Source organism: Hemicordylus capensis, chromosome 15 (genome assembly GCF_027244095.1).
Source record: "Hemicordylus capensis ecotype Gifberg chromosome 15, rHemCap1.1.pri, whole genome shotgun sequence".
NCBI classification, from domain to species: domain Eukaryota; kingdom Metazoa; phylum Chordata; class Lepidosauria; order Squamata; family Cordylidae; genus Hemicordylus; species Hemicordylus capensis.
In genome coordinates this window covers 5,782,958-5,799,597 of record NC_069671.1, presented here as the reverse complement: position 1 = coordinate 5,799,597, position 16,640 = coordinate 5,782,958, and the positions used below count along the sequence as shown (strand labels likewise).

Below are 16,640 nucleotides of genomic sequence, written 5' to 3'. Positions count from 1 at the left end.
GGGAGGAGGCAATGGTCAACCCCTCCTGTATTCTACCACAGAAAACCACATGGCTCTGTGGTCGCCAGGAGTCGACACCAACTCGACACCGACTCGAGGGCACAACTTTAGAGCAGCTTTGCTGAGCACTGAAAGCTTGGGGAAAGAAGTCCCAACTACTCATCAAGCTGCTAGGAGTGTTTCGAACTTTTATTTCATTAAATTGTTTTAATTGTTTTATCCTGTTTTATATTTGTTGCATTTTGAAATATGCACACCGCCTAGGGATACATATATCAGGCAGTATATAAATATGATAAATAAATATGTATGTACCACTTTTCAACAGAAGTGTTTACATTCATAGACAAATAAAATGGTTCCCTGTTCCAAAGGGGCTCACAATCTACAAGGAAACAGAAGGGAGCCTCCAGCAACAGCAACTAGAGGGATGTTGTGCTGGGTTTGGGTAGGGACAGTTGCTCTCCCCCTGCTAAATATAAGAGGATCACTGATTTTAAAACTGCCTTCTTGCTCAGTTAGCAGAGTAACTAAGCACCAGGTTGGTTTTCCAAATTTTGGGTCCACCTTTCCTCAATCTCAGCCTGCCTCACCTTCCTTTCCTCAATCTCAGCCTGCCTCACCTTTGATCAGGGGCACCCAATCTTAGGTCCCTAGGTGTAGTTGGACTCCAATTCCCATCATCCTCTGTCCTGTGTGGGGATGATGGGCATTGTAGTCCAACAGAATTTGGAGAACCAGGGTTTGGAACCCTGCCTTTAGATGGCAAGATTACCTAGAGAAGGGTAATGAACCCGACAATATGATTTTTTAAAAAAAATAATGTGACACTAAAATCTTGTTTTCAAAGAAAATATTAAAACTCAGCTTTTTAGAACATCAAATTAAAGGCTTTAGAACAACAGGAAATGCAGCTGATGTTCTTATGATGCTAAAAGCAATTCGTACAGAGAATTTTCCACATGCCCTTGGTCAGTATCTCCTCTTTCTCAGTCGACTGAATGGTACGTACATTTTTGAAATGTTGACAAGTGGAAGGGTTTTTCCCCCCGAATTAAAACTACTAACATTCTCAAAACTGTCTTCTTCTTAACTGAAGTGTCTCTGTTTCAAGGACGAGCCCCTGACACCAGAACTCTGAATCTGGAGATTCCTAGGGTGAAAATAAACTCTGCGACAGGAAAGGTCATTGTGGACGCAAGTGAAGCCACTTCGGTTCCTCACATTTATGCCATCGGAGACATAACAGAGGTAGACGTCTACATAAACTCTTCGACAATAACAGGAAACCTTCCTTTGTTCCTGATTAATAACCAGGGCCCATTTGTCGTCATGTGGTAGCATATATCGGGTTTTTTCATTTGGGAGAATGGCGGTGTTTATACCACCCACCCAGAGCAATAATTTCCTTCAGACAAAATGCCTCCTACATTAGGGATTATTACTGATTCGTATCGGGCAGTGCATCGTATCAGGCATTGCATCGCAGCTAATGGTAGCGCCTCGTTATCTATTCAATATGGGTCGTATCTTTCAAAAAAGGAGGTTTTTCTGCCTGTGGAAGCCAAATTTTAGAGAGACATAACTTCAGAGTACATGTTTTTCTTTGAATCTAGAGTCAAGCTAGTGGCTGGCAATAGGCCGAAAATTGCACGATACGGATTCTTGGCAGTTGGGTTCTTTCAGATCCCAGCATTCAACTTCTTTAACAACCAGATGGGAGGAGAGCTGGTCTTGTGGTAACAAGCATGAATTGCTTCCACCCTGCTTTGCATCTGAATGGTCACCTTATCTTAAGAAGGGCACTGTCAAAGTGGAAAAGGTGCAGAAGAGGGCAACCAAGATGTTTGGGGGCCTGGAGCACCTTCCTTATGAGGCTAGGCTACAGCATCTGGGGCTATTTATTTATTTATTTATTTAACATGGTTTTTATACCGCCCCAAACTTATTTATCTGGGCGGTTTACAACTAAAAACAGAAAAGTTAAAACATTAATTAAAACAGAGAAATGACAACAGAGAAATCAAAACATTGGTTAAAATAAGTTAAAATAAAGAACAGAAAGTTAAAACATTACAAGTTGAAACAATGTTAAAACGATTAAAACGGTATTTAGTTAAAAGCCTGGGTGAACAAATGTGTCTTTAAAGATTTTTTTAAAAATTGTCAGAGATGGGGAGGCTCTGATTTCAGCAGGAAGCGTATACCAAAGCCTCGGGGCAGCAACGGAGAAGGCCCGTCCCCGAGTAGCCACCAGACGAGCCAGTGGCAACTGCAGATGGACCTCTCGTGATTATCTCAATAAGCGGTGGGGTTCATGACGAAGATGATGTTCTCTTTAGTTTGGAAAAGAGGTGACTAAGGGGAGACATGATAGAGGTCTATAACATTATGCATGGAGTAGAGTAGACCGAGAGAAAAATTTGTCTCCCTCTCTCACAACACTAGAACCAGGGGTCATGATATGAAACTGAAGGTCAGGAAATTTAGGACAGACAAAAGGAAATACTTCTTCACACCGCGCATAATTAACATATGGAATTCTCTGTCACAGGATGTGGGGGCGGCCACCAGCTTGGATGGCTTTAAAAGGGTCTAAGACAAAGTCATGGAGGACAAGTCTATCAATGGCTACTAGTCTCATGGCCGTGGGCCACCTCCAGCCTCAGAGGCACGATGCTTCTAAATACCAGTGGCGGGGGAGGGGGCAAATTTCGCTTTGTCTTTAAGCCCCCTTAAGATAGATGTAATACCCAAGCTGGTGGTGCCTTGCTATCTTCAATGTACGACAATCCTAACGGTTCTCATGGAAGACGCACAATTCAGATGCGTTGGGCACTGTACATTTTGGACTATTCCGATGAGATTGTTGGCGTCAGCTGTTGACTCGAGGAAGTCTCTCAGCCGTTGTTTGATGAAAAACTGAACTTTTATCGGCCGGGATGTTTTAACAGTTGGCCGGGTTGTATGGAATCCATGCGAGAGGCTCTTGCCATTTTATCTCTCTCCCTGATCTCTTGATCAGCTCGGGAATGCCAAAATGTTTCCTGCCGCAGAAATGACTGGCAGCCACATTTGAAGCAAACGTGTGTCAAGGGGCGAAATCGCATCCCTCAATCGGCAAACAACATGTGCAGCTCTTGGGAAGCCAGAAAGATGGTTCACAGCAGCTTTTGCTGGGCTGGGAAGGACAGGCAGAGGGAAGGACAGGAGGAGGGAGAGCACCCACCTTCCCCTCATAAGATCCAGGAGCAATTATATCCCCGCAGCTTGTGCACCCACATGACTGGTGCTGCCACAAGCTGTGCAACATTCTGGAGGCCAGGGAACTGAGTCCCAGCCTCCAGATATCCCACAATGCAATGCATGACACGCATGGTGCATTGAGGGATTCCCCCGTGAATCTGGCACTCTAGGCATCCAGCTCTATATATGCTTGGGCTGCATGTGCCCTGAGCACATGACCACGTACCTGGGTAAAAGTGTGCGCTCGTGCCCCTGAACCCAGGTAAAAGCCCGGGGTAAATTCTCGGGCTACCCAAGGAGGTAGTACCAAGATAGGCCTCGATCCCAGCGCTTCACACAAGCAGCCCTACCCAGGTAAAGGTAAAGTGTGTCGTCGAGTTGGTGTCGACTCCTGGCGCCCACTGAGCCCTGTGGTTGTCTTTGGTAGAATAGAGGAGGGGTTTCCCATTGCCTCTTCCCGCACAGTATGAGATGATGCCTTTCAGCATCTTCCTATCTCTCTGCTGCCCAATATAGTAGCAGCAGGGATTCAAACCGGCAACCTTCTGCTTGTTAGTCAAGCATTTCTCCACTGTGCCACTTAAGCTGGTTCCTACCAAGTAGGGCTGCCCAAACCTAGGCCAAATATTCATTTGACCTTAGAATATTCATTTGGAAAAGCGTGGGGGGTGGGGGCAAGAATAGTTGTCGGTTAAAACCAGGGGTTCTGAAACATGGATCCCCAGATGTTGTTGGTCTACAACTCCCATCACCCCCAGCCACAGTGGCTTTGGGGGTGATGGGAGTTGTAGTCCAGCTGGCACATGGGAGTCATCATTTGACAAAAGACATTCTGTTGCCTGTTTCTCTTAGGGTCGCCCTGAACTCACACCAACAGCGATCTCTGCAGGGAAGTTGCTGGCCCGGCGGCTGTTTGGCCATGCGACAGAACTCATGGATTACGACAACGTGAGTTATTCTGCCACCACCGCCTTTTTTCCAATGACTGGCACCTATAGCATTCAAGGGGAAAATAACAAATTGCTGGCAAAATCACAAACTGCCACAGTTCTGCATAGGCAGACATCTAAATATACCGGATGGATATCAACTTGACATCTAATTCAACAGGGTGGGTGGAGGAATAAGTGAGCCGATTGCACGAATGCTCAGCTAAATTCAAAATATTTTTCATTTTTATGCCTACAGGAGTCCTCTCCTATGCTCAGTGTGGAATTTAGTTATCGTATTTATATACTGTTGTTGTGCTGTTGAGTCGGTGTCGACTCTTGGCGACCACAGAGCCCTGGGGTTGTCTTTGGTAGAATACAGGAGGGGTTTGCCATTGCTAACTCCTGTGCAGTATGAGATGATGCCTGCCAGCATCTTCCTAGATCGCTGCTGCCCGATATTGGTGTTTCTCATAGTCTGGGAAACATACCAGCGGGGATTCGAACCAGCAACCTCTTGCTCTCTAGGCAAGTTTATATACTTTACTTTATATACTAGGCAAGTTTATTTGTATACTGCCCCATATAAAATCTCTGGGCAGTTCACAAATGAAAACACAAGTTAAAATCCTAAATCATATAAAGCAAATTAAATAACCATCAATGAACGTTTAAAACATTATAAACTGAAAGCCTGATAAACAAGATGCATTTTCAAAAGATGCCTAAAAGCCAGAGATGGGGAGGTTCTGATTTCATTTGGGAGCGTGTTCCAGAGCTCTGGGGCAACCCTAGAGAAGGCCTGGTTTGGGGTTGCCACCAAACGAACCAGTAGCAATCTCGACCGGCCCGGCCCCAGTGATCTTGTTAGGCAGTGGGGGGTTATAAAGGAGGTGCTTTCTTAAATATTTATTTAAAATATTTCTATTTTTATTTATTGATCGATTTAAAATATTAATACCCTGCCCCTTCAGTACAATACTGCTCAGGGCAGCTCACAAAGGCAGTAAAACAATACCAAGTTAGTAAATCTCCATGAAAGGCTAAACCCTGTTAATATCCGATTCACGGAGCAGAAAAAGACTAAAAAGCCTCTCTACCAAGGTGGGTTTTCAAGTGTTTGTTTCTTTTGAGCCCAGTTTCAATCTTGTGCTCCTGATGATATCAGATTTTATTTATTTATTTAACATATGTTTATACCGCCCAAAACTTGCGTCTCTGGGCAGTTTACAACAAGATTAAAAAGTAAAACATTAATTTAAAACAAAAACAAAAAATTGTTTTTCGATGAGGTCAGAAATCTCCCCTCTTTCTATCCGTGAGCCCCTGTGTGGCAGGACCCTGGAGAAATAGAGTCTTGGGTCTTTTGTATCGACAGGGGAAGAAGGGAGGGATCTTTCACTGCAATCAGAGCTAGAGAAGAACTCACAGAGCACGATTTACCTGAACAATTTAAAAACAGAGGTTAAATACAGGTTTTAACTGCATTCACCCAGAAGAAAGAGGACTCTGAATTTAAGATGACCCCATTTTCTAACAACAAAGAACTTGGGGGGAAACCTAATCCTGGATTCAGGTCAATATGGAGGTCATTCACACAATCAAAAACTGTGTTCTACCTGGGTTTGGGAGCTGTGTGTGCTCCCAATTTTTGGTTGTGTGGAAGCAAGGAAAGAGGAAAGCCTGGGTAGAAGTGATTGTGTGGAAGCAAGGTTGGAGGAAAAGCTACCCAGGTTGATTGTGTGAATGACCTCATGGTCATTCTGATTTAAGGTGCACCCTTATGACTGCTGAGATTAGTATTCCAAGCCAGCAAATTCCAAACATTCATGACATCAGTGTTACAAGGACATTAGCTGCCACAGTTCATATTTTAAAACTGCCCCAATATGCCTACTTAACTGGAGTGACCCACAAAATACCCTTTGCTCTGCCTTTAACTCGCTTGGGGTGGTTCGAGTAGATTGGTGATAACCTCGGTACTTCCGCATTGGCACTACTGGATAAAACCTCCTGGAGAAATTGGAGGGCAGTGTTTAGGACTTGGGGCAGGAGATCTGCTTGATCTTTTAGCTCAAGAGTAACGGTATTCCCTCATGTTATATAGGTGCCCACCACAGTTTTCACTCCCCTGGAATATGGCTGCGTCGGACTCTCAGAAGAAGAAGCTACCAGACGTTTTGGCCCAGATAGCACAGAGGTATGCTAGAGTCCTGACTGGCGCGGTCACTGATTGACAGAGCTGGGCGGCCATCTTGTTCTGTCCGTATGTGGCAGAACATTGGCCGGCATTGGCCACTCTGTAAATTGGTCCCCTGTTGTTTCAAGAAGCTGGAGTTGCCACTGAGTCCCACTGAAATGAAAGGGAGGTGATTTAGGAACCTAGGCAGCTGCGTCATAAGTCAAATCCTTAGTCCATCTAGTTCAGTATTGTCTACACTGACTGGCAGCAGCTTAGGGATGTTTATGGAACCAGCCAGGCCGGTTCGGTTTGAATCTAAATCCATCCCTTTACCGGTTGAACTGGTTCAATCCTAACAGGGCCTGGTTCAGCTTGAACTCGAACCGGCCCGCCTTTTTGGAGGGCCAATCCAGTTCGAGCTCGAACTGGTCGAACCGGACCAGTTTGACTCAAACTGGTTTGCACACACCTACAGCAGATCTCCAAGGTCTCGGGCAAGGTTCTTCCTCAGCCCTATCTGAGGTTGCCAGGGATTCAACCTGGGACCTTCTGAATGAAAGCAGATGCTCTACCACTGAGCATAGCCCCATCCCTTAAGAGCACTATCTTACCACAGACAGTTCTCACATGTAATCGCCCATCTAAATGCAGATCAAGGAGAACCCAGCTTAGCAAAGGGGACAATTTGTGTTCGATACCACAAGATCAGCTGTCCTCTCCCTTAGTTAGTAGCAGCTAACTTGTCTCCTTTATTTTAACGTGTTCAGTCATGGTTACCTTCGTCTGGATTCTGCGCATTAACAATGCTTTGAAAAGGCTACTTGCTATAACCTTGTTGTCTGATCTCCCTTTCAATCAGGTATACCATGCATTTTATAAGCCGCTGGAATTTACCGTGGCCGAAAGAGACGCAGCTCAGTGTTACATCAAAGTGAGTTGGCATTCCTGATGTTTGATTTTCATACAAATGGGAACAAGGCTCTTTATTTTTGGTTTCACAGGTGGACCTCTGTGAGAAATACCCCGTTCCTAAATATCCTTCTCACTATTGACAACAGCAAAATAATGACTGATCTGTACAACGAAACTACTGGGGGCCCCAGATGCTGGACTACAATTCCCATCATCCCCAGCTCTGGGGACCCAAGTTCGATAACCCCTTCCATAACTTAAGACCATGGCATCTTTTTCCTTTTTAATGGGCGATATTGCAGAAATCCATTTGCATTAATTAAAAAACAACGATTTTTAGCAAGTGCAATTTTCAAGCGGTATCTAATGTGCATGTGTATTGGAGTCGTGGTGTCAGAACCAGTTCTCTAGATGTATCTAATGCGCATGCATACTGTTTTCGTGGTGTCAGGACCCTTTGTAAGGAGGGTACTCCATGAGATGTATTGTAAAGGTAAAGTTGTGCCGTCAGTCGTCAGTTGGTGTCGACTCCTGGTGACCCAAGAGCCAGGTGGTTTTCTTTGGTAGAATACAGGAGGGGTTGACCATTGCCTCCTCCCACACAGTATAAGATGATGCCTTTCAGCATCTTCCTAGATCGCTGCTGCCCGATATAGGTGTTGCCCATAGTCTGGGAAACATACCAGCGGGGATTCGAACCAGCAACCTCTTGCTCCCTAGGCAAGTTACCATTGCTCCATTAGGTGGCTGGGATGTATTGTACATAACCCTAATTTCATCCAGGCTATTTCCCTCTCTTGTTACATCCCCGTTTTGCTCGTGTATCATTTTCAGATGGTGTGCATGCGTGAGAAAGAACAACAGATCCTTGGCCTTCATTTCATTGGTCCAAACGCCGGCGAAGTTATTCAGGGCTTTGCCCTTGGAATCAAGTAAGTCCCCCAGAATGTTTCTTCTTTTCCTTTTCTTTCAAATTTCCTAAAGCCTGCTCTTCTAAGTCGCTGTAAAATTATGAAAAGAGCATGGCTTAGTTTTGGCAACGCTCGAAAAGGGACTTATGTTTTTGGTTTCTTTCATGTCTCGTTTCCTATATTTTCATTAAAAATATGGCCATTCTTGATTAATAAGTTTTGGGCTTAGCGGCGGACATACTAGATTTTTGTGTTTCTGCTTATGAAATATGTTCCTTGGCAAATGCTCCAGTTAACTCCTGCCCTAAAAATCAAATTTGCCATCCAGCTGTTAACTCTTCAGAATCTAACAAAGGAATGGTTCTTGCAGCTTTTTGTTCTCAGGATAATAAATGATCACTGAAATGCGCAGAAGCCTCCCTTTAAAGAGAGAAGGGAAGGGCTAAAAGCTTGTTTTGATTATGTTTGAGGGGGAGGCTTTTCTTTTTATACAGAAGCCGCCATCAAAGCTTCGGAGGAAGGCTCTGTTTTTCTCTTCTCTTCGTATCTGTCCCGATTTTTCACTAATAAGTTCTGTTGGAAACACCAGACTGGCTGCAGCTCTTTTTTTCAGTTCAATGAAGGAACTTATTCCTTTTTCCCAACGAAGGGAAGCGGGAGAGATCTGATAGGAACTCTTAAGCTTCAAAATAGCTCCGGACGAACAAAAAACGGAGTACTACCTCACATGGGGCATCCTTAGCCTGCAGAACTTCTTGCCTCAAGAAGTGGTTATGGTGGCCACTCCCTTAGGTGGATGGTCACTGTAGACCAATGGTGCTTTTCAAGCTGTTTTTCTGAAATAGAACCCCCATGTCTAGAAGCAGTGGAGCACTGGAAATCAGTTGTTGATGGTGAGCGGGGAGCAGGGCTGGGGACTTCATGCTTTGCTTGTGGGCTTCAAATGAAACGCAGGGGAGAGATGGAAGGCAGGAAGGCATCACACTGGTGCAGTTCTCTTTGTCACAGTCTTCTCTTCTAACAAGGGGTTTCTTAAACGTGGGTCCTCAGATGATGTCAGACTACAACTTCCATCATCCTCTGCCACACTGGCCCCATGTCAGAGGGTGATAGGAGTTGTAGTCCAACATTATCGCGGGGGGGGGAGGGCAAGCTTGAGAACCTCAGCCTTGTAGGGTATTCCCTTGTAGGAAGATGCCTGTTTACTGAGGCTATCACTGAAAGAAATCTTCATCTGTTCTCTACGGTGTGATATTGCTAAGCCTGCATACATTTAAGCATGTTTGGGTTTTGCTGTGGTATTTTGGAAGAGAGATTCCTTACTGGGCGAGAAAGGAGAAGAAATGCTTTGGTTTTATAAGAATATAAGGCCTGTGGTCAAATGAAAAGCGCTACATGTTAATACCAATCAATAGCTATCACCAGTAGGCTTCTAATAATTAGACGTCGTGCAATTAAACCTCCAACACACCTACCCAGGCTGAACGTCCCTAGCACCCCACCAACAATCATGTGGACAATCCTGGCGATGTTATCATTTCCCATTCAACAGGCACGTTGAGCCTCAAAGCACAGACTGGTGTGTGCTGGCAGTCTGCATTTCCATGGCTGATGGAGACGTCCAAGCCATTTGGTCCCCTTTTCCTTGTCACTGCTGCCCTCTAGTGGTCGACAGGGTGAGGTATAAGGAACAAAGCTGAACCACTCTGCATCACCGTGATTTGGTGAAGCCCAGGGTTGCTGCTTCTTTGCTGGGGGCGAGGTGGCCATTTGTACTCCAGCTGAGGATGATGGTTCTTGTAGTCCAGCACTCACAGGAGAACTTCAGGCTGGCCGTCCTCGGAATGCGATATTTTGAAATCGCTCAGATCCGATAGCGGGGTGGTTCTGAATCCCATTCTGTTTTGTTGGGGAAAGCAAGCTCCATAGTCATGATATGCTTGCTTCTAAAAATGTGTCAGGGTGGTTACTGTGCTTGGCATTACCCTGTTGTTGTAGGATTGTTACACATTGCCTTGTGAGAAACTAAACCAAATGGAAAACAGACTGAATTAACCGGCTAAGCCCCTGTGTGGAGGAAATCACTGATCTGTGCATATTTATTACTTATGTTTCTCAATCTATTAATTGCGAGCAGTACTATTTCTGGTAGGTTTGGGTGTTTCTTCTTCAAAGGTCATCTTTCTGACATTTTATCCTAAATACCCAGTGCCAAGGAAGTTCCTGACGCTCGATCACCTTCCTGTTATGCCTGGGACAACTTGAGAATGTGTTATTGGAAGTTTAATTTGAAAAGACACTTTTTGAAAACTAAACAGTGGTTTGGGGATGTGCGACCTATTAGTCAATTTGAAATGTAGACCGTAGCAGAATTTGAATCAAAGTCAATGCTGGAGGTGGAAGTTAGAAGGAGCAGAGAGATATACGGTACGATGTAGAAAAGCCCATCAGTAAACAGTTTTTGGAGTGAAGCCCAACAGATAATAGCAGAAATAACTGGATATGCACTCCCAAACGATCCAAGAATCTTATTATTTGGTTCTATAAAGGAAGACGTCCTTGCCGTGGCTTTAGAACTGATACTGAACTTACTAGCATTGGCCCGGGTAAGTAAAGCTGCGAAATGGAAATTGCATGGAGCCCGGTCCCTCCAGAAGTGGTCTGAGATGTTCTGGCATACTGCCTTCATGATAAAATTCACATATTTAAAAAGCATTGGAAGGAAGGGGACAAGACAGATTCCTGGAGAGATGGTACCCACTTACAGGCTACTGGAATAGTATTACATGAGATTATTATGATTCTATGCTTGCGAGGTTTCCCTTTCTTTAGAGTTTTAATTTTATTTAGAATTTACATTGTATATTAAAATATAACATTTTAGATGATTTTCTAATGTGAATAATGTAACTATTGTGATTGGTAACACTTGTGGTTTTTCTTTTTCTTTTTGTAACTTGAAACTTTGTATCGTGTATTGATGTGATATTTGATAAATATCAAAACAGTGGTACATCTGCTGGTAACCTCCAGACTGGATTACTGCAATGCGCTCTATGTGGGGCTGCCCTTGTATGTAGCCCGGAAACTACAGTTGGTCCAGAATGTGGCAGCCAGGTTGGTCTCTGGGTCATCTCGGAGAGACCATATTACTCCTGTATTGAAGGAATTGCACTGGCTGCTGATATATTCCTGGCAAAATACAAGGTGTTGGTATATTGTTTTAAAATTTTTAAATTATTGTGACGTTTTAAACTTCTTGTTTTTGATTTAACTGATGTTTTACTTTCTGTCTTTATTTTGTTGTAAACTGCCTAGAGACGTAAGTTTTGGGCAGTATAAAAATATGTTAAATGACTAAATAAATGTATGTATTTAATAAACAAACCAGGGCAGACATAACATAGGAGCTCTCTTCTTAGGATGCTCCCTGTCCGTGCCCCTCTTCCATCTTTGTGCCTTGTTCTTCCTTGTAGATTGGGCGCCACTTATTCACAAATGATGAAGACCATCGGCATTCATCCTACTTCCGCTGAGGAAGTCGTCAAACTGAACATCACAAAGCGGTCACGGAAAGATCCGACAGTCACTGGCTGTTGAGGTTAAGTGCCATCCCTGGCTAAGAAATGAAAGAGCACTATGGCAGAAGCCATCTGGAGAAAGAGAGAGAGAGTGGTGGGGGGACATCTGGAAGTGGAAGACCAGAAGCTGTAAGTCCATAACATCAAACCTCTCTTTCCAGCCCTCGGCATCTTTCAGCTTACAGGCAGATAACCAGGCATTGCACACAGGCTTCTTGGCAACAGAGCCCATTCCAAATTAATCCTCAAGCTGTCAGTGCATGATAAGGATTTTAATTGTTGCTGAAAGGTAGCAAAGCAGATGATTTCACTTATTGTTAGACCTGAAAAATCTAGGCTGGGCTTGTGCTAACTGAGCAACCGCTTTGTAAATAATAATAATTTGGGCATTTTTTTTTTAAAAAGTAGGCTATTATTGATAAGCTAGAAACTGATGTATTTTCTAAGATGAGAAAGAAAGAGCTGAGCAACATTAAACCACAATTAAGATTGGGGCCAGAGCCAAAGGAGAGAACTGTGAGATAAATATCCAAATTGCGCTGGAGAACGTCCCACAGCCAAAGGGGGCAAGCTAAAATTAGGATTGGGGTCAGAGCCCAAAAGAGAGAGATTGGTGTTTTCCAAATTATACGCTGTTCAGCAGTAAAATGCTTCGAATTGGCAGGATCATTTTGAAAACGTAAATGCTACTATTACTAGCTTGTGCTATTACTACTAAATAGCTTGCACAACCCTCCTACAGTGGGAAAATACAGCTTGCTTATTTATTTATTTATTTTTATTATTACTTTGCGCTGCACATGCAGCATTGTAGCACTAAAACACAAGGATACAATCTGACAGAAAGGATCAGAAATGTGGCCACTTGCTGACCATGCAGGGACTGCCATGTCAAAACACAGGTAGTACAGAAGCACACTTAGTGGACAGTCGTGACACTGTTGTAGCGTGTAATCTGGAAAGTGCCGTGGTGAGGTAAAGATCCTAATTGTGTCGCAGAACTTCCCACAGCCGTAGAGGCTAGCAACTCTTAACAACAACACTGGCTTGTCTCTTCGGCAGTAGGATCTGCTGCAGTGAAATCAAGATGAAATTCTGCAGCTGGGTGCCTGTCTCCCCAATATCCCTTTCATATATCATCGCTCCCGGGTGTGCCATATATCACCAAACTGGATATTGTGTAGGCACCTGTCAGCAAACAATACTTCCAGGGTATTTCCTCAATATTTTCCTAGTTATGGCAAATATATTCCTAGCTGTGAGCTGCTGCTTACATCTGTGTTGCCAGAAGGGGGAGATGATGTCTCACGTGTGTCAAGACAGAAGCCGGACGGACTTCTACAAAAAGGATTAAACAGGCAGCATTCCAGAGTCAGAATCCCAGATCATATTGTCCTGTGCCTCTTTTGAAAAGATGGCAAATGCCAGAGATTTGATGAAAACAGCCACTCCCCCCCCCCAGTTTCCCGTAAAATTGAATGGTATTTTCATGTAGCAAAAGACCTGTTCCTAGTTACCCAAAACATACAAAGAAGATCATTAAACCTAAGACAGTTGGGTAGTGGGCAGAGTAATCCAGTTCATACATGGGGGAAATGAAACACGGAAATTGAGGTCATTCACATGACCAGTAGCAGGGTCAGGGGGATGTCAGGGTTCAACCTACCTTCCAGGCTGTCAGTGTTAATGTCTTCAGCGCATGCGCTGACACAATCTGCACTGCTTTCGGCAGTGTGGATCAACAGAGGCTGGGACTCATTTTCCCAGCCTCTGGATATCTCACAAGGCACCGCGCGGCGAGGGGTTGGTTTAGGCTGGGTGGGAGCACCAGGATCCGTGCAGATTCCAGTGCTCCACACGAGCAGGCTCAGAGACATGCCATCTGTTCTCCATTTTGCCATGTGTTTCCTGATCTTAACTCACTGATACACACACACACACCGTACAACACCTTGGGAATGAGGAAGGAAAACAAGCGTGTTCCTTTGGCGCTGGCCCAACAGTCTTACAACTTTGGGTAATTTCCGACCACCTTGCAAAATAATTGCACGTTCAGCCAGCCCGTGTTTTGAAGTTTGTTTAGTTAGATCCCTGCAAGTGTGTATTCTAGGCAAGCAAACCTCTGTCGGTGATTTCCTGTTTACAGAGTGTCCAACCTGCCCAATGTAGTTTTAAAAAACGGCGTGTGCGTGTGTGTGGAAAAAATATCAACGTAGGAAGCTGCCATATACTGAGTCAGAACATAGGTCCATCGAGCTCTGGATTGTCTACACAGACTGGCAGCGGCTTCTCCAAGGTTGCAGGCAGGAGTCTCTCTCAGCCTTATCTTGGAGATGATGCCAAGGAGGGAACTTGGAAGCTTCTGCATGCAAGCAGGCAGGTGCTCTTCCCAGAGCAGCCCCATCCCCTAAGGCAGGCATCCCCAAACTGCGGCCCTCCAGATGTTGCTGAACTACAACTTCCAGCATACCCAGCCACAAAAAATTGTGTCTAGGGATGCTGGGAGTTGTAGTTCAGCAACATCTGGAGGGCTGCAGTTTGGGGATGCCTGCCCTAAGGGGAATATTTTACAGAGCTCACACATTGAGTCTCCCATCCAAATGCAAACCAAGGTAGACCCTGCTTAGCAAAGGGGGCAACTCTTGTTTGCTAGCTTCAGCTGCATCTCTAATGCTCGGCAGACTCAGTTCTCTTGCCCTGTACCACTTCCTTGAGGGGAAGTAACCTACAGCACCAATTAGTTAAGATTCTGTTCTTCATTTCAACAGTAAATGTCTCCAGTGGGTGATAAGCCAGGTGGAAAGATCCTCGTGCTGAGGAAATTGATCTATCTCCCTCCTGCCATGAGACCCCCATGTACGCCAGTGCTGCACAACTTGGGCCCTCCTGCAGAGGGCCTATGGAACTCTCTGCCACAAGATGTGACAGCCGGCAGGCAGGATGGCTTTAAGTGGGGTTTAGATAAATTCCCGTAGGACAAGTCTATCAATGGCTACTAGTCTGAGGGCTATAGACCACCTCCAGCCTCAGATGCAGGATGCCTCTAAAATAACAGTTGCAGGGCAGTAACAGCAGGAGAGAGGGCATAACCTCAACTCTTGCCTGTGGGCTTCCCAGGGGCATCTGGTGGGCCACTGTGGGAAACAGGATGCTGGACTAGAGAGGCCTTCTTGGGCCTGATCCAGCAGGGCTGTTCTTATGTTCAGATGTTCACGCACTGGAGCCACTCTTCTTCCATTGGGGGCCCTTCAGCTGCGAGTATTTCTGTTGTTTTAGAATCATGAGAGACCAGCTCCTCGAAGGCTCCGTGGAAACTGATCTTGCAGCTTGGACTCCAGCACAACTTGGCGGAGTCGTTGCCAACGAGCTGTCTTCTTTCTTCTTTTTCTTTCTTCAGACACGTAAATCTAGATCTCTGCTGCTGGCTTAGAATGGATGGCGAGGCAGCCTACGTGGAAACAAACGGGATTTTCTCCTTTCCTGATGGATTCTGCTTTGTGCTCTCCGGGGATGGCCGTTTCTGTAACCCTATCGGCCAGCTAACGTCGACTCGAATGGCCTGATGGATGCTTCAGATGATTTCCTGTGTGTGCAGAGTTGGGAAAAGTGCCTTTTGCCGAATAAATACGATCAGGCCGCCCGCCCTGCTGAATGCCAGCTAATGACGGCTTGTGTATTAAACCACACGTTGGAGTAGACAAGCTTGATGTTTGCTGGGTCCTTATTCCACACAAATGATCCCGTTTATATTTATTGTAGATGAGCTAGTAGCAAAAATAAAGACCTCATTTTTCCCCCCCAATTGTGTCTGTGGTTAATCTTTATATTATTGTAATGGCTTTCTTGAAGATGTCTGCTAAAATGATGGACATAGTGCAGTTTTCTATTCTGCTGGTCTGGTGGTGATCCATAGAGTCACCAGGAGTTTTTCTTCCATGTATGTTATGTCTCCACCAGTGTTCCCTCTGGTTTTTTTTTCCCATCTCTGTGCGGAATGAGTTTTGTTCTGGGCGGCAGGATTGAGGCAGTTGTGTGCGCACCTGCATTCAGAGTGGGGCCTGAGCGGGATCTAAAATGAATTAAGCAGACATCCAGAAACTTGTGAACGCGCGCACGCCTTAGAGGAAACAGTGGTCTCCGCCCCAGTCTCCTTGGAACATAGGAAGCTGCCACGTACCCAGTCAGACTATTGCTCCATCTAGCTCAGTATTGTCTACAAATATGACAAATATTTATATCCCACTTTCCAACAAATGTTCCCAAAGCGGATTACATAGACATAAATAAATAAATTGGATGGATGGGTGGATAAATAAATAAATAAAATGGCTACCCTGTCCCCAAAAGAATCACAAACTAAAAAAGAAAGATAAGGTAGACCCCAGCTACAGCCACTGGAGGGATGCTGTGCTGGGGATGGATAGGGCCAGTTGCTCTCCCCTTGCTCAGTAAAGAGAATCGCCGCTTGAATTGCTCAGTTAGCAGGGGGAGCTATAGGCCAGGCCTGCTCAACTTAGGCCTGCCAACTGTTTTTGGACTACAATTAGGGGAGTTGTAGACCAACATCTTCATCTTAAGTGGCGCAGCAAGGAAATGCCTTGACTAGCAAGCCAGAGGTTGCTGGTTCGAATCCCCGCTGGCGTGTTCCCCAGACTATGGGAAACACCTATATCGGGCAGCAGCGATACAGGAAGATGCTGAAAGGCACCATCTCATACTGTGCAGGAGGAGGCAATGGTCAACCCCTCCTGTATTATACCAAAGACAACCACTGGGCTCTGTGGGCTCCAGGAGTCCAAATCGACTTGACAGCACACTTTACTTTTAGGCCAACATCTGCAGGAGGGCCGAAGTTGAGCAGCCCTGCCCTAGGCCTTAG

The 16,640-nt window shown here is 45.0% G+C and overlaps 1 protein-coding gene across 7 annotated transcripts in view; it reads left to right on the top strand.

The window, feature by feature from the left end:
- TXNRD2 (thioredoxin reductase 2) overlaps positions 1–15,563 on the top strand; it is a 47,551-nt gene extending 31,988 nt beyond the window's left edge. For 3 of the 7 annotated variants that reach the window (XM_053279364.1, XM_053279367.1, XM_053279362.1), the window contains exons 12-18: positions 1,100–1,251; positions 4,099–4,194; positions 6,283–6,375; positions 7,217–7,288; positions 8,104–8,201; positions 11,657–11,890; positions 15,159–15,563. In XM_053279364.1, the coding sequence (XP_053135339.1) occupies positions 1,100–1,251; positions 4,099–4,194; positions 6,283–6,375; positions 7,217–7,288; positions 8,104–8,201; positions 11,657–11,780 (635 nt within the window). In that variant the 3' untranslated portion in view covers positions 11,781–11,890; positions 15,159–15,563. Of the gene's footprint in view, positions 1–1,099; positions 1,252–4,098; positions 4,195–6,282; positions 6,376–7,216; positions 7,289–8,103; positions 8,206–11,656; positions 11,891–15,158 lie in introns of those variants that run through there. The other 4 variants (XM_053279366.1, XM_053279363.1, XM_053279365.1 and 1 more) reach the window with 3 other exon arrangements.
- The last annotated feature ends 1,077 nt before the right edge of the window (positions 15,564–16,640 follow it).